Raw genomic sequence first — 17,876 nt, 5'->3', positions numbered from 1 at the left:
TATGCCTCTATTAATAAAGCCCAGGATACTGTATGCTTTATTGACCGTTCTCTCAATCTGTCCTGCCACCTTCAATGACTTATATACATATACACCCAGGTGCCTCTGCTCCTGCACCCTCTTCAGAATTGTACCCTTTATTTTATATAAAACAGGAACACAAACCAGGGCTGAATTAACAATATAGATTACAAATACAGATCACCAATGATTTCCCACAGGGGTCGGTATTAGAGCCGCTAAAAGTTACTTCTTTCGTTAATTGACATAAATATCGGGGAAATAATTTGCAGGTTGTGGATGATACCAAGATAAGTGTGAGAGTCAGGACTGTAGAGAATGCTTGATTACTACAAAGACATCGAGATGTGTTGGGGACGGGCCTTGACTGGCAAATGATGTTCAACTTAGCAAAGTGCAGTGTTGTGCATGTAGGCAGGCTCAATGCTCAATATACACACACCTTTCAAGGAAAAGAACTGGAGAAGGTTGTGAAAGAGAAAGAATTCTAGTGCATAGGTCTCTAAAGGTTCATAATGTTATACTCCAGAAAGCTTGTTGTTGAAGGATGATGCTGGAGCCAATCTTTACTCAGTCTTGCATTTATTTGACAAAGTAAAAAGATTACAAACATGCAGCTGCTCACTCAAAGCTTCACCCAATTCCAGTAAGTGTCTCCTTATATATACTCAAATAAGACCCTAATAGATACCCTCCACCTGCATATGATTAAACACAATTAGCACATAAGCAACGTCGTGAAGGTAGAACTAGACTGAATAGGGCACTAGGGTGTAATTACAGGACAATTCACTATTAAATGTGCTATTTTCTCCTTGTACAAGACCTTGGTTAGGCCTCAGTTCAAATACTGTGCCCAGTTCCGCTCTCTTCACATGGTGGGTGATATTGAGGCTTTGGACAGAGTCCGGAGGCTAGACTAGTTTCAAGTAAGCATATTCGTTACCCAGATAGGCTCAAAGAGTTGGATCTCTACACTTTAGAGAAACGTAGACGAAGGGATGATTTGATTGAGGTTTATAAGATGATGAAGGAACTAGACTATGTTTATGTAAACAGTTTGTTTGGACAAAGTAGGTTAGGGAAGACCGGCAGTCACAATTTTAAGTCGTATAAGGCCAGATCTAGGTTCAATGTTAGGATATGATGCTTTCCCAGAGAACAGTGGGCCTGTGGAGTCCATTCACTGAATTCCTTTAACCTGGAGCTGGACATGTTTCTGTCTGGAGCAGACATCATCGCTTACAAAAGGTTGATATTGCATGGAGTTATCAGGGCGGGAATAGTCTCTGGGTCTAGCTTCGATCTCCTAAGGGGTTAAAAGTGAGATTTCCCAGATTTTCTTCCCCCTAACTGACCTGGGCTTTGATCTGATTCTTCGCCTCTCCCAGGAGAATCACACGGCTGGGCTGGGGAGATCCTGTATTATGATGCACAAGACATCCCAAATGTGTGGGATGTGTAGGGTTACCAACTCCCCAGGATTTGCCCTGGAGTCTGCAGGAATGAAAGGTTAATCTGCGGGGGACTTAATCAAAAAAAACAATTGCTTGTTTCCTTCATTTCCTTTAAACACTTTCGCCCCTTAGTGACAAACCTTTTGGACATGGGGACAAAATGCTCCTGACCCGAACGGGGTGGTTGGAGGCCGGAAGGCATGTGCTGAAACCTCCAGGAATACATCCAACCAGAGCTGGCAGCTCCCAGGACACGGCAGGATAGACCAGTAAGGATTTTCCTGTCCGTCATTTTTCAATTGTTGGTCACTTCTTTAAGCTGCATTATTAACAAGACCAAGAACAAAACGAAACATCAAAGATGTGACAAGTGGCAGCTTCAGGCAAGTTGGTTTTAAACCACACACTGTGTCAGATGTGAACTGCCCGAAAGTTCTCCTGAAAATAAATCCATAGGCAAATAAGTAAATTCATGTTAAAAATATATCGCCATGGATAAAAATGACCTTGAGTCATGAGGAATAGGTCGGAGCAGGTTTGACAAGCATTGCTGGATACAGGCATTGTTAATCTCGGACTGAGACTTTCCCACTGGAATGAAAACTGCGTTCCATCGAATCCTGACAGTTTCCCCTTGGATGGATTAAGTTAAAATTGTCCTTTTATGTAGGGCAAAGGGTTGCCAATTCTACAGGATTGTCCTGGTGTCTCCAGGAATTCAAGGTTCATCTATTTTTGTTAGGCGAGGGTGTTAAAGGATATGGAAACCAGGTAAATGAGGCTATGATACAGATCAGGCATGCTCTAGTTGAATAGTGGGAAAAGGTGAAGGGGCCACATAGTTTCCTTCCTGTACCCAGAAGATAACTAGCAGGGGAAATAAAAAAGAAAGAACCTATCGTTTTCATTTTCTTAAAACACTTTCGCTTATTAGTCAAAATCTATTTGTGGTGAAATAAAAGGATGCTTGACTGCATGTGGCAGGCGGTCATGTGTTGGAACCTCCTGGAATTCAGCCAGCCAAAGTTGGCCAGCCTAACTCTCAGCACATTTAATCTCTGGGCAGAGTGGTGCCGCATGATCGTCATTGCAAACCCAAGGATGAATCAGGCTGCCAGGGTTATCGCAAAGAGAGCGTCTCAGATGTCGGGTGGGAAGCGCTGCGCACACTGAGGTACAGAAACGCCCCACCGACGCATCATGGTAGGGCCGTGTGGGAGGGAGAGTCAGCAAGTTGGTCTCCGCAAAGGGGAGATAACCTTCTACCAGTTACGCACGAAGCACAGTGAATGGGTCGGGAAGCGTTCAGTGCTGATAACAGCAGGGCTATCGTCGGCTGTCCGATTGGCTGGGGAGGCTTCCCACAGGTCGGCAGGCGACCTCAGCAGGCTCTGTTACCTTTCTCAGGTGGGGTGACGTGGGAGGGAAGGGGCCCTGGCCTCTTAGAAGGGTCCACATACATAGAGCAATCTGGGGTGGAAGGTACAGTCTCATTCTGTCTGTCTGTCTCTCTCTCTCGCTCTCTGTGCCAGAAAGGCAGGGTGTGGGGGTGGGGTGGGGGTGGATTCATTTAACCTTGCAGCTGGTGTAAGTTGCAGAGGAGAGACCAGCAAGGAATGTGTGGATTCCTGCCAACAAGCACAAATCCTTGCACTGCTCTGCTGGCTGTACGTTGTCCAGGACACGTCCACTTGCCCAGTTCCCTCCTGCGTTGTTGGGACTGTCGCGTTGCATTGTACCAACCCCTGGGAATTCTGCCGGCTCGTCACAGCCACATCTTAGGGAGAAAGCTTCCTCCAACCGCTGTGTGATAGTGACACACAACAACAACAACCACAAAAACTTGCATTTATAAAGTGCCTTCAATATAGTAACATATCCCAATGCACTTCACAGGGGCGATTAACAAACAAAATTTGACACCAAGCCACATGAGGTGATAATAGTGCAGGTGACCCAAAGGTTTGGTCAAAGAGGTAGGTTCTGGGGAGGAGGTGAGAGAGGGAAAATCAGGTGGAAAGGTTTCAGGAGGGAATTCCAGAGCTTGGGGCCCAGGCAGCTGAAGGCACAGCCGCCAGTGGTGGAGTGATTAAAATTGGGGACGCTCGAGAGGTCAGAATTGGAGGAGTGCAGAGATCTCATGAGGATGGATGTCACTTGATCACCATCACTATCAATATTGTAAGAATGTTCTGAAAGAACAGGTTAGCAATTTCATTTTTAAAAGCTTTCTTATTAGTGCACCTGCAAGCCTGCAGAGACATGCTGTCTTGTCCTGTTGGAATGGCTAGTAGCATCCTTTTAGCCACATGCTGTAACTCTAGCAGAAAATGTCTTTCACACCCACTCAATAACATGTGCACATTTACTTAACAAATGTTACCTCCCTCCTTACACCCGCTGTAAACTTACACTCACCCTTTTGTTCTGAGACTAAACCAGTCATCAGCTGCAACAAAGGAGAGGACTTTATCATTCTTTCCTCTCCTGTTTCATGGGCATTGCATCACCGCCTAATTAGTAATAATGTGAATTCATTCATAATTCATCGCCCATATCCTCACTCACACTCACTCTAGTTCACCCTTCATCTCCTGTGCTCACTGACCTACATTGGTTCCCAGTCTGCCAACAGCTCAATTTTAAAATTCTCTCCCTATCTCTGTAACATCTCTCCACCCGACAAACCTCGGGGATATCTGCGCTCCTCCAATTCCAGCCTCTTGCGCAGCCCTGGTTTTCAACGCTCCACCATTGGTGGCCGTGCCTTCATCAGCCTGGACCCAAAGCTCTAGAATTTGCTCCCTGAACCTCTTCTTAAAAGTGAGCCCTGTGACCAAGCTTTCGGTCACTTATCCTAATATCGCCTATTTTTTATGTAACCAGGACTATGTAACTTGAGCTTTCCATGAGTCCATTCGTATGTGTATTTTGGCCATCACTCTGGATCTGAGCCCATCAGTTCCATTTCCACTTTTTTTTATTCACTTCTTTTCTGTTTACCCCTCCCTTCTATCATCATGTCATAGTCATAGAGAGATACAGCACTGAAACAGGCCCTTCGGCCCACCGAGTCTGTGCCGACCAACAACCACCCATTTATACTAATCCTACATTAATCCCATATTCCCTACCACATCCCCACCATTCTCCTACCTACACTAGGTGCAATTTACAATGACCAATTTACCCTGCAAGTCTTTAGGTGTGGGAAGAAACCAGATCACCTGGCAGAAACCCACACGGACACAAGGAGAACTTGCAAACTCCACACAGGCAGTACCCAGAACCGAACCCAGGTCGCTGGAGCTGTGAGGCTGCGGTGCTAACCACTGCACCGCCCTCAATGTCTCCTTTTATTTCTCCATTCTCAGGTATTCTGCCCTCCCAATCCTTCAGCATTCTTCAACATTCCTACTCTCTTGCCACATTCGCTCTGAGATAACTCTGCAACTTCCCTCGGTGCCTCTCTTGGCATCCTCCGAAGGGCTCATTACGCACAGCAACTCCAATTGCCCCGTCCTACTCTCTCGCCGACCTTCCTGCCCGGCACGTCTGCTGGGGGCTGGTTTTGCTAATCTCCTCCCTGTACACCTCACAGTGCTGATCCTGTGGTCTGTGGCCAGTGGATCAGCTCTCACCGTCCATCTACGCATCTCCCTGTAGAATGTCTGTTCACTTGTGAAGAAGGCCCTTGCCATCATGGCCTTAATGGAAACCTGGCTGAGGGGTGATGACACCTTTCCCCTTAATGAAGCTCCCCCTTCCACCACTTATCCCGTTAAGACTGCTGCTCTCATCACCAGATCACACCTTGGCCTGACCATCTACTCTCCTGGCACTTTCTCCTCCTTTAAGCATCTCACCTTGTTCCATCCCTCTCACATCTTATTCAAAATCTTCATCGTCTGCTGCCCACCCAAGTGCAATAAAAATGTTCTCACTGTGATATCTTTATGGCTTTCCTCCCTTAGCCTCTGCACTGAATGATTTCTCATTCCCAGTGATTTCGACCTCCATCTCAACTCCTCATGCTCTTGCTCCTCTGTGTTCACTGCCCTCTTAACCTCCCGAAATCTCTCCCTCCATACAAACTGCCAACATATTCATGGCCACCCCCTTGACCTTGCCATTTCATGTGGTCTTACTAGTCCCATTGTATCACTGACAGATCACTTCCTTGTATCACTCCTCACTCACATCTACCTTCCCCACCCTAACCCTACCTCCTTCTGTATCCATCCCTAGAAAAAAACTACCCCCAATTCATTTACAACCGCACTTTCAAAAGCCCAAATCTTTGGCCCTCCATTCACCATGACATTTCTGAAGCTACTGATTTGTTCAACTGCAACCTCACCTCTACCTTTGATGCCCTAGATCCCAATAAAACTCCATGTCTGAATCCCTCCGATCAGTTTTCTGCTCCTGCCACAGTACCGATACAGCACTGATTAAAGTGACATCCTATGTGACTGTGACAAAGGTAAACTTTCCCTTCTCGTCCTGTCTCCAGCCTTTGACACGGTTGACCACACCATCCTCCTCCTACGCCTCTGCACTGTCGTCCAGCTGAGTGGGACTGCTCTCGCCTGGTTCCACGCTTATCTATCTAATCGTAGTCAGAGAATCACTTGCAATGGCTTCTCTTCCTGCTCCCACACCGTTACCTCTGGTGTCCCCCAAGGATCTATCCTTGGCTCCCTCCTATTTCTAATCTATATGCTGCCCCTTGATGACATCATCCAAAAGCACAGTGTTAGTTTTCACATGTACTTGACGACACTCAGCTCTACCTCACCACCACCTCACTCGACTCTTCCACTGTTGCTAAATTATCAGACTGCTTGTCCGACATCCAGTACTGGATGAGCAGAAATTTCCTCATTGGGAAGACTGAAGCCATTGTTTTCAGTCCCTGCTCCGAACCCCATTCCATAGCCACCTACTCACCTCTCCCTGGCAACATTCTGAGACTAAACCAGTCTGTTCACAACCTTGATGTCTTATTTGACCCCAGCTGAGCTTCTGACCACATATTCGAGTCATCACTATGACCACCTATTTCCATCTCCTTAACATCGCCCAACATTCCCCATGTCTCAGCTCTTCTGCTGTTGAACCCCTCAGTCATGCCTTCATTCCCTCAGACTTGACTATTCTAATGCATTCCTGGCTGGTCTCCCACATTCTACCCTCCGTAAACTTGAGGTCATCCAAAATTCTGCTGCCCATGTCTTAACTCGCACCAAGTCCTGTTCACCTATCACCCTTGTGCTCACTAACCTTTGTTGGTGCCAATCAAGCAGTGTCCTGATTTTAAAAATTCCCATTCTTGTTTTCAAATCCCTCCATGGCCTCGCCCCCTCCCTATCTCCATAATATTCTCCAGCCTCACAACCCTCCGAAATATCTGTGCACACCTAATTCTGGCCTTTTGAGCATCCCCTATATTAATCACACCACCATTAGCGGCCGTGCCTTCAGTTGACCAGGCCCTAAGCACTGGAATTTCCTTCCTAATCTCTCTACCTCGCTCTCCTTCTTTAAGACACTCATTAAAATCTACCTGTTTGACCAAGCCTTTGGTCACCTGACCTAAAATCTCCTACTGTGGCTCGGTGTCATATTTTGTTTCATAATGTTCCTGTGGAGCACCTTGGGATATTTTATGATGTCGAAGGTGCTATATAAATGCAAATTGTTGTTGTTGTTAATAACCAAGGGGGCAAAGCAATCAACTGTCAGGAAATAATCACTCACTCTCATTTCCCTTTTATCATTTTACCAACATTGTTCAAAAGGTTAAAGTGCGGGTGCATTCTTCATGCAGATATGAGTATTGAGATCACATACACAGCCATGGTGGATTATTGATGATTTGCGAATCAGAAATGCATATGACTAACATATGGGAAAACATCTGTCCTGTTCTAGTACTGTACTGATACTCTCTTCTGTTCTAGTACTGTAGTGATACTCTGTTCTGTTCTAGTACCAGAGGGGATACTCTGTTCTGTTCTAGTACCAGAGGGGATACTCTGTTCTGTTCTAGTACCAGAGGGCATACTCTGTTCTGTTCTAATCATGTAGTAATACTCTCTCTTTTAGCTTTTAGAGGTACAAAGAACAACAGCAGCAAAGGTATCAGAGCGTTGTTTGAGTGCATCTGTGTGTATATGTATCGTTGCATGTGTATGATATTTTTGTTCATTCATGGGATGTGGACTGTGCTTGCAAGGCCAGTATTTAATGCCCTTCTGAAGGTGGTGGTGACTTGCCTTCTTGAACGATTGCAATCCGTGTGATATAGGTACACCCACAGTGCTGTTGGAGAATTCAAGGATTTTGACCAAGCGACAGTGAAGGAACGGAGATATAGTTCCAAATCAGGATGGTGTGTGACTTGGAGGGAACACACATATATCTTTGTGAGCATGCATATCTTTGTAAGTGTGTATGTATATCTTTGCTTGTGTGTATCTCTGAGTGTGTACCTTGTAAGTACGTGTGTATATTTATATGTGTGCTCATGTGCCTTTATGTGTGTGTTGGTGTCTTTGTGTGTGTATCTTTGTGGATATGTATGTATATCTTTCCATGCATACATGTATGTGTGCATCTTTGTAAGTACATGTGTGTATATTTATGTGTGTGCATGTGCCTTTATATGCGTGCGAGAGTGTATTTTCACATGGGTGTGTATCTTTATATATGTGTGTACCTTTATGCCTATGCGTGTATCTTTATATGTGTGTATCCTTACGTGTGTGTGTGTATCATTATATATGTGTGTGTATGGTATATGTGTATCTTTGTATGTGTATATATATATAAATATGCGCATGTGTGTATCTTTATATGTGTGTATGAGCATATGTGTATATATATGTGTGTATGTGTATCTTTATATATTTGTGTGTGTTGTCATGAAAACTTTATATGCCAAAGGGGAAATATTAATTTAATTGGTTGGAACCTTGCATTAGACTTTTAATGGAGAGTTCCTACTAGTAACTTTGTAAAAAAACCGGCAGCCAAGATGGCCACTGCAATTTATATTTGCAACACTAAAAGATCAAACTAGAGACGACAAGTCTCATCCAGCCTAGCCAGAACAATGGGGTGCTCTCAGTGATTAAATTACCTAGAATGGCCTTATCAATATGGTCGTCAAAGCCATCTACCACCCATTAACTTTGAAAGAGCCAACCCCCTTCAAGTGTGACTGGACATCGTGAAGCATATAGCACCTTGAATCTCAGAGAAGATTCCAGAAAAACCTCATTTAAAAAAAGGGGCTTGATAGAGTCATGTGACTGCCTGTGCAGCTCTGGAGAAACTGTAAGCTTTGTCACACAGAAAGCAGACAGGAGTAACTGAAAAGCCATCAATGAAGCAGGTCTCTCTCTTCCCAGAAGTATCAAGAGAAGATCCAATTGTGGCTCGGGAACCCCCTCAAGCCTATAGACTGCCACAGCCAGCAACCAGGGGACAAGAATCAACCCCTCTTCTGCCTTCAGGAGCCCTGAGCGAAGCAAGTCCACCACTGTGCACGTGGCCCAGTGAGGGCTTTAGGAATACAATTTCAGCTGAGGACTATTAAACTCACAAACTGTATTTAAATTCCATTTACACCGGACTTTAATCCAACCACTAAATCTGTTTTCCTTCTGTAATCTATCTGTGTGTATGTGACTCTCATGTGAATGTGTAGCGTATTTTCAGTATTTTTAACCAGGTTAGAGTGTTAAGAGTAATAAAAATTACATCTTTCTTGGTTAAACTCAAGAAAACCTGTCTGATTGGTTCTTTTGCAATCACATTTGAGGAACATGAGCAGGCGCTCACTGAGGTGCTGAGTTCAACCATTCTGTGAAAAAAAAGGATAAACCCTGTTGCCGTCTAACTAGAGAAGAGGCAAAAGGGGAGCCTGAGACCACCCCCCCCCCTCCTCACCTGGCCGTAACAGTGTGTTCCTTTATATGTGTTTCTGTGTGTTTGTGTATCTTTATATGTGTTTGTGTGTGCATCTTTATATGTGTGTATCTTTATATGTGCTTGTGTGCGTATCATTATATGTGTGTTTGTGGATCTAAATAATGGTGTGTGTGTGTGTGTGTGTATTTTTGTGTGTCTGAGAAATTTCAAATTCGGTGCTGTCCATTTAGAGGCCCTGGGTGAGGGGGGGAGGAGGGAGGAAGAGAACCTGGGGCTGGGACAGGAGTGGCAGGACACGGGGCAGGGGTGCTCAGGTTGTACAGCGAAGGGTCGCACTATACCCCAGTTGGCTGCGGGAACCCTGACCGATTATATTATTTCCCCAAGCCCAGCCAGTGCCACAGAGACTGATTGCAATTCATATATCTGGGCCTGTCACTGATCAACTTCTTTTGTAAGCAAATTCCAATGTGCTGAACAAGCACCCAACATGTTTGCGAGAGCAGTTGCATCACCGCAGCTGGAGCCTTCCAGTTTTGTTGCATGCGGAGGTGAAGAAAAAAGCTTTGGAGACTCTCCGGGGGTTTGCTTCTTCAATGAAACTGTTTCATTTCAACTCCTGATAACTGGGACTCAATATAATTTTGCAGTATATGTCCATGCCTGCAGCCATACACACATTTAAAGACACAAACACAAATATATAAAGAGACACACAGAGGCAGTGCAGTGGTTAGCACTGCAGCCTCACAGCTCCAGCGACCCGGGTTCGATTCTGGGTACTGCCTGTGCAGTTTACAAGTTCTCCCTGTGACCGTGTGGGTTTTCTCCGGGTGCTCCGGTTTCCTCCCACATGCCAAAGACTTGCAGGTTGATAGGTAAATTGCCCCTAGTATAGGCAGGTGGTAGGGGAATTGAGGGAAGGTGGGGATGTGGTAGGAATATGGGATTAATATAGGATTAGTATAAATGGGTAGTTGATGGTCGGCACAGACTCGGTGGGCTGAAGGGCCTGTTTCAGTGCTGTATCTCTAAATAATAAAATACACACACAAATATATTAAGTTACACTCACAGACACATCTATAAACACACACAAATATATGCAGTTACACACATAGATATAAAGATTCACACACACAAATATATTAAGGTACACGCACACACATATAAAGAAAGATATACACACAAAGATAAAGATACACACACAAATATATAAAGATATACATATATATTATATATATATATATATAAAGATGCACACATACAAATATATAAAGATACATACACACAAAGAGGGCATGAGTTTCACTAGAGAGTGAAATGGAAAATCTGCCAGGGATCCGGTTGCGAACCCTCCAGGAATACCTCCAACCGGAGCTGGCAATCCTTGCCGGGGAGAATTGCATGCTCCTTTCAAGATCTGACGGATTTTCCTTCTATTAATCTCAATGGAACCAATTCTGTTACTGGTCCGCGATCCTTCCCAACAGACCTACCTCTCTGTACTCAGCCAAACAATGCTTAAACCCCAGGTGATTTAAAAAACTATCCCATCATCTATTTGCACTGGTGGAATGTTGCCCTTTATCTGAAAGGGGAGAATGTTATGGGGGCTGGAATACAAAGGGGTGGAAGTTATGTTCCAGGTGTACAGAGCTCTGGCTAGACTCCACCTTGGGTAACTGCATTCAGTTCAGGACACTGCACCTTAGGAAGGATATATTGGCCTTGGAGGGAGTGCAGCGCAGATCGAACAGAATGATGCTGTGTCTAATAGGGTTAAATTATGAGGACAGGTGGTGTAGACTAGGCTTGTATTCCGTCGAGTGTAGAAAATTAAGGGGTGATCAAATTGAGGTGTATAAGATGATTAAAGGAGTTGATAGGGTAGACAAGAGAGAAACTATTTCCTCTGGTTGGGGAAATCCAGAAGAAGGACGCACAACATACATTTACAGAATCAGCTCGGCTGTTCAGGGGTGATATCAGGAAGCATTTCTTCACACAAAGAACAGTGGGAATCTGGAACTCTCTCCCCCAAAAAGCTGCTGAAAATGTCAAAACTGGGATTGATAGATTTTTATTAGGCAAGGGCTAAGGCGCTGATAAGCCTTGATCCTAATGGAAAGATGGAACAGATTCAAGGGGCTGAATGGTCTTCCCTTGTTCCTATGTGATTGACAGACGAACCCTGCTGAAAAGCAAGCACTGCACTACAACAACAACAACAACTTGCATTTATATGGCGCCTTATGTAAAAAGAAAAGTCGCAAGGTGATTCACAAGGAGTGACGATCAAACAAATCTGACACTGAGCTACATAAGGAAATATTAGAAAAAGCTTGGTGAAAGAGGTAGGTTCGAAGTGGAGTCTTAAAGAAGGAGAGAGAGTAGTGGTACAGGAACGTTTAGGGAATGAATGCCTCAGCTTACGGCTAAGGCAGCTAAGGAGCCTCAGAAATGAGAGAAGCGCGAGTGGCCAGAGTTAGATGAGCGCAGAGATCTCGGGGGGTTGTAGGCCTGGAGGAGGTTACAGAACTCGGGAAGTGGGGGAGGCCATGGAGGGATTGATAGACAAAATGAGAACTTTAAAATTGAGGCATTGTCGGACCGGGAGCCAATGTACATCAGCGAGTAAGGGACGGGGAATGGCGGGGGAGGGTGATGGGTGAATGGGACATTGTGAGAGTTAGGATATGGAGCATCAGAGTTTTGGGTGAGCTGAAGTTTTCCGAGGCTGGAAGATGGGAGGCCAGCCAGGATAGCATTGAAATAGTCAAGTCTAGAGGTAACAAAGGCATGGATGAGGGTTTTGACAGCAGGTGTGCTGAGAAAGGGACAGAAAGGGCAGTCCAACATCTAGCTTTGTTGATTTCTGCTCTGTATTGGTTGTGCACACTAAGTCTACTAAGATTTTGAGACCAATTTCATCCTTAGCTATTCCAACACCATTCATGAAGCATGCATGGTGTCCATTTTTTTTTCCAGCTTGTAACACTTTACACACATATTAACTTTCATCTCTCATTTTCTGCCTACATTTTAAGGGGTGGGTAGAATCATAGAATGCTAGAGCATGGAGAAAAGCCAATTCGGCCCATCGAGTCTGCGCTGGCTCTCTCCTGTGTCTTTTTCGTCACCCTTTATCAATAGGAACACTAAATTAATCCTGTTTTCAATCAACAGGTCCCTCACAATGATGATCGCTGCTTCACAGACCTAATAGACCGAATGTCCAACACATCCCTTCATCTGACTTCTATTCCATGTAAAGAAATGGAATTGATTATCCTGCTTTTTCTCCTAAATGGCCTAGATCTAATTCTTGACTCCCCCATCAGAGGAAAATTGCATCTCTGTATCCAGCCCATTGATTTTTTTAAACATTTTTAAATACCTCAATCAGATCACCTCTCAACCTTCCATACTCAAGGAAATATAAGCTTCAGAATGATCTGAAATACAATAACCAAGTTAACAACAGTCAGCATGAATTCAAAAGAAGATTCTGCCTGAAAGACACCTCCTCAACTTATTTCAGGACTGGCACCACAAGTGGACTTTGATGTGATGCATCTCACCTTCCAAATGCTTTTTTTTTTTGACAAAATTTCCACATGAAATTTTAGCCAGCTAATAATATGGAGACTAGAACTGAGCAAAGTACTCAAAATGTGGTCTAGCTAAGGTTCTATGCAAGTTTAACATAACTTCCCTGGCTTTGAATTCTGTTCCTCTACAAATGAACCCCAGTGCTTAGTTTGCAATTTCTATGCCTTTGTTAACCTGGGTCATTAGCTTTGATGGGTTGTGTATATGTACCCCTAAATCCCTTTGCTTCTCCAATCCATTTAGACTCTCAATTTCTCTCATTCCTTCTGCCAAAATGCACCACCTTATCTGTATTGAAACGCATTTGCCATTTACACACCCATTCTTCAAGTTTGTTAATGACTAATTGCATTAAATCAGAGTCTTCCTCAGTATTAACTATACTCCTACCAACCACCTCCCTCCCAAATTTGGCTCACCCACCAATGTTGATAATGTACTTCCGATTTCCAAGCCCAAATTATTTATGTAAAGGATGAGCAACAGTGGTTCCATCCCTGTGGAACACCATGACCCACGGGGAGGTGGTAGTGAAGTGGTAATGTCACTGGACTAGTAATCCAGAGGCCTCGGCTAATGCTCTGGGGACGTGGGTTCAAATCCCACCACAGCAGATAGTGAAATTTGAATTCAATTAATAAATCTGGAATGAAAAGCTAGTCTAATGATGATCATGAAACCATTGTCGATTGTTGCAAAAATACATCCGATTCATTCATATCCTTTAGGGAAGGAAATCTGCCATCCTTACGTGGTCTCTCCTCCATGTGACTTCAGAACAACAGCAATGTGATTAACTCTTAAATGCCCTAGCAAGCCACTCAGTTGTACAAGGGCAATTAGGGATGGACAATAAATGTTGACCTAGCCAGTGATGTCCACTTCCCATGAATGAATGAAAACTTGCTGCCTATTCCCTATCACATCCCAAAAAAACTGTAGTCTGTGTAACTACATTTAACCCCTATTCTCTCTTTTCCATTTCGTAGCCAGTTTACTATCGATTCTGCTACTTTTCCCTTGACTCTACAAACTCTGGCCTTAGGCATGTGTCTATTGTGCAATACCTTATCAAAGGCCTTTTAATAGTTCAGGTATATTACTGCATGGCCCTTATCTACTCTTACTGCTACTTCCTTAATGAATTTGATAAGGATGGTCAAGCATGGCCTTCCCATTTTGAGTCCATACTAACTGCTCCTATTTTCAGCTTCCAGATGTTTCTCTTTTACATCTTTTAGTGAGGATTCCATTTTCTTCCCTACCACTGACATTCAACTAACTGGACTATAGTTCCCCTTGATTCGTGCCACCTCCCTTTTAAAATATATGCATAACATTAACTGTCCATCCATCCTTTATTTGTTCATGGGATGTGGGCATCGCTGGCTAGGCCAGCATTTATTGCCCATCCCTAATTGCCCTTGAGAAGGTACTGGTGAGCTGTCTTCTTGAACTGCTGCAGTCAATGTGGGGTAGGTACACCCACAGTGCTGTTAGGAAGGGAGCTCCAGGATTTTGACCCAGCGACAGTGAAGGCGATATTGTTCCATGTCAGGATAGTGTGTAGCTTGATGGGGAACTTGCAGGTGGTGGTGTTCCCATGCATCTGCTGCCCTTGTCTTACTAGGTGGTAGAGGTTGCAGTTTTGGAAGGTGCTGTCAAAGGAGCCTTAGTGATTTGCTGCAGTGCATCTTGTAGATGGTACACACTGCTGCCACTGTGCGTCGGTGGTGGAGGGAGTGAATGTTTGTGGATGGGGTGCCAATTAAGTGGACTGCTTTGTCCTGGATGGTCATAGAGAGAGAGATACAGCACTGAAACAGGCCCTTCGGCCCACCGAGTCTGTGCCGCCCAACAACCACCCATTTATATTAATCCTACATTAATCCCATATTCCCTACCACATCCCAACCATTTTCTTACCACCTACCTACACTAGGGGCAATTTACAATGGCCAATTTACCTATCAACCTGCAAGTCTTTGGCTGTGGGAGGAAACTGGAGCACCCGGCGGAAACCCACGCGCTCACAGGGAGAACATGCAAACTCTGCACAGGCAGTCCCCAGAACCAAACCTGGGTCACTGGAGTTGTGAGGCTGCGGTGCTAACCACTGCGTCACTGCGCCACCCTTTGGTGGTGTCGAGCTTCTTGAGTGTTTTTGGACCTGCACCCATCCAGGCAAATGGAGAGTATCCCATCACACTCCTGAAATGTGCCTTGTAGATGTTGGACAGGGTTTGGGGAGTCAGAGAGGCGAGTTACTCACCACAGAATTCCCAGCCTCTGAGCTGCTCTTGTAGCCACAATATTTATATGGCTGGTCCTGTAGCATCTGTGGAGAGAGAAGCAGAGTTAATGTTTCAGGTCAGTGATCCTTCATCAGAACAGTTCTGCTGTAGGGTCACTGACCCAAAACGTTAACTCTGCCTCTCTCTCCCCAGATGCTGCCAGACCTGCTGAGTATTTCCAGCATTTCTTGTTTTTATTTCAGATTTCCAGCATCTGCAGTATTTTATTTTTATTTATATGGCTGGTCCAGATCAGTTTCTGGTCAATGGTAACCCCCAAGATGTCAACACTATTCCCTTTTCTCATAATTTTTTATAAACATTTATAGCGTCTCTGTTATCTCTTCCCTTGCTTATGTAAATATACAGACCCCTCCCCAAGAGATTCTAAGTTTGACTAGCTTATCAATTATCTCTCCTCTTTCCATCTTAATTATTTCCTGCAGTTTCTTCATCCAACTTTTATTTGTATGTATTTCCCATCGAATATTTCATTTTCACAGCAGCTTTACTTCGGTACTTGCCCTAAGAATAAAAGAGTTGGTATTTTTCCCTTCTCTCTCTCTCCCTCCTCCGCAGTGACCGCAAACAATCTGGAAATTTACCAGCCGCACCCTCCGTTTCCATTTCATTCATTAGAGTATAATGAGCGGTCGGACACTGAGCCAATCACAGCGCAGCAGCTCCTTCTGACCAATTGCAAGCAGAGAGAGGAATGTGAAGACAAGACCTTGGGCATTGTGACGCATTAAAGATATCCAATCAAATTCGGGGGCGGGGCAGAGATGGGCAATAAAAGCGAGGGTGGCGGGCTAATTGATATTCATTCACAAATTTGACAAACCATGCAAGTTATTTACACTACAAGGAGCATGTCTCTCCCTCGGCGTTGTGAATTGAGCCAGCAGGCTAGCTCGGAGCGGCAGACCATGGGATTCACCGGCCGCAAGCCTACAATGCCCCAGGTCTTTACTTTCGAGCCCATCCGGGAAAACCAGAAACCCAATCGACGCAAGAGACGATCCTTGAAAGTTCTCTACCCACCTCGCCAGGTACCAATCTTGTCAATACGACTATAAAAGTACCCAGTCCGCATTATGTTTTCAACGTTCAGTCATATAAAGCATTGTATCTAACAGGCTGTAACTTTCTTCTATCTTCCCTAGGTGAGGAGGTCGCTTCCTACAGAAAAGGACATAACCAAGAGGCTACTCCTGTTTTTCGTCTCCATCGTCCTCTTTCAAGTGTACACCGCGACTGAAGACGAGCTGAGCCTCTCCACTCCGGACCTGAGCGCTGCAGAGCAAGTCTCAACTTCTGTCCCGTCCCCTTCCCCCGCCGCCTCCTCCTCCTCCTCCTCCTCCTCAGACTCTGCTGTGCTCTCTGTCGTGTTCCTCGCCGCATCCCCGGAAGCTGAAACCAACTGCAGCCAACCAACTGCAGGAGGACATTTGCTGCAGCCTATAAGAGTCGTCCGCTCCTGCAGGATCTGAAGTGTGAAATGAAGGATCAGAACAGGCTCTAGCATTAAACTGGCCAGAGCTCGAGGCACTGTTAACTAACTGTACTGTAACAAGTGGGTGCAATGTAAAGGACACGCATGTTTCCCACTAGAGACTTGAGGGTTGGGGGGTCGACTTTACGTCTTCCTGTCGTAATATTTAAAACCCCAATAACTTATTTTGTAGTGGTTACCTCGATTATTTTAAACACAATGTTATTGTTAGATGCCAGTGGTTAATAGTTTGAAAATTTGTTATTTATCATATTTATGACTTATTTATGGCAATTTTAAATTAATACTATTTAATAAGTAAAGGACAATTTTTAAATTAATACTATTTAAGTAGAGGACTTGTTTTATAAGTGTCTCTTACTGAAATGGTTTTGTTGATCTCACCTGGCAGTGGGACCAGAAACTTCACTTTTGTAACGAAGTCTGAGATTGTTAATGGATCAGAGTGTTTTGTATATCCAATAGGTCTTTTCCATTTTGATGCTGGTATGTTCTATGAACAATTATTTGTTGTAATAAAACTTGTGTTTTAAAAAAAGTCTTAAATTGCGTAAAGTGTTTTTTTATATCTTGGCAACCAAATTACTGTACTTTCTAGATAAGGTTTGCTGTTTCTTTTAAAGAAAATATTTTACATTTTTGATCAGTAAAGGTTGGATGTAAAATTGGGCTTAAAATGAGGTGGCTTTGATTTACTAGCCCATGATACCACATGCTTTTTTTTAATATAGGCTCCTTCTGTCTTGTATCATTTTTAGCTCGCCATACCTGTGCTGACCCTTTCAAAAAGAGCTACCAATTATTCCCACTCCCCCTACTCCCCCATTAGCCCTACAATGACCGTTCCTTCAAATATTTCATCATTCCCTTTTTGTTTGTTTGTTTTATTTACAGATACAGCACTGAAACTGGCCCTTCGGCACACTGAGTCTGTGCTGACCAAGAACCATCCATTTATACTAATCCTACAGTAATCCCATATTCCCTACCACCTACCTACGCTAGGGGCAATTTACAATGGTCAATTTACCT

The 17,876-nt window shown here is 44.2% G+C and overlaps 1 protein-coding gene and 1 long non-coding RNA gene across 2 annotated transcripts in view; one reads left to right on the top strand and one right to left on the bottom strand.

Annotated features, from left to right (window-relative positions):
• The window catches only part of LOC137345986 (uncharacterized), a 79,047-nt gene extending 63,673 nt beyond the window's left edge, over positions 1 to 15,374 (bottom strand). Inside the window, exons 1-2 of the long non-coding RNA XR_010968623.1 lie at positions 15,307 to 15,374; positions 12,820 to 12,877 (exon numbers count right to left, since the gene is read on the bottom strand). This is a non-coding gene — a long non-coding RNA (uncharacterized lncRNA). The remainder of the gene's footprint in view (positions 1 to 12,819; positions 12,878 to 15,306) is intronic.
• A 789-nt stretch (positions 15,375 to 16,163) lies between these two features.
• Positions 16,164 to 17,382, top strand: LOC137345985 (radiation-inducible immediate-early gene IEX-1-like). Its single transcript, XM_068009257.1, has 2 exons — positions 16,164 to 16,380; positions 16,495 to 17,382. Exons 1-2 carry the CDS (start codon positions 16,174 to 16,176, stop codon positions 16,819 to 16,821), a joined length of 534 nt encoding a protein of 177 aa, XP_067865358.1. The 5' UTR covers positions 16,164 to 16,173; the 3' UTR covers positions 16,822 to 17,382.
• The last annotated feature ends 494 nt before the right edge of the window (positions 17,383 to 17,876 follow it).

Source organism: Heterodontus francisci, chromosome 29 (assembly GCF_036365525.1).
Source record: "Heterodontus francisci isolate sHetFra1 chromosome 29, sHetFra1.hap1, whole genome shotgun sequence".
NCBI classification, from domain to species: Eukaryota; Metazoa; Chordata; class Chondrichthyes; order Heterodontiformes; family Heterodontidae; genus Heterodontus; species Heterodontus francisci.
This window is presented reverse-complemented; position numbering and strand designations above follow the sequence as displayed.

Excerpts from the sequence above, each read along its gene's own strand:
- LOC137345985 (XM_068009257.1), top strand. The coding sequence starts at position 16,174 with ATGCAAGTTATTTACACTACAAGGAGCATGTCTCTCCCTCGGCGTTGT. Across the intron at positions 16,381-16,494 it reads TTCTCTACCCACCTCGCCAG|GTGAGGAGGTCGCTTCCTAC; the intron begins GTACCAATCTTG and ends TATCTTCCCTAG.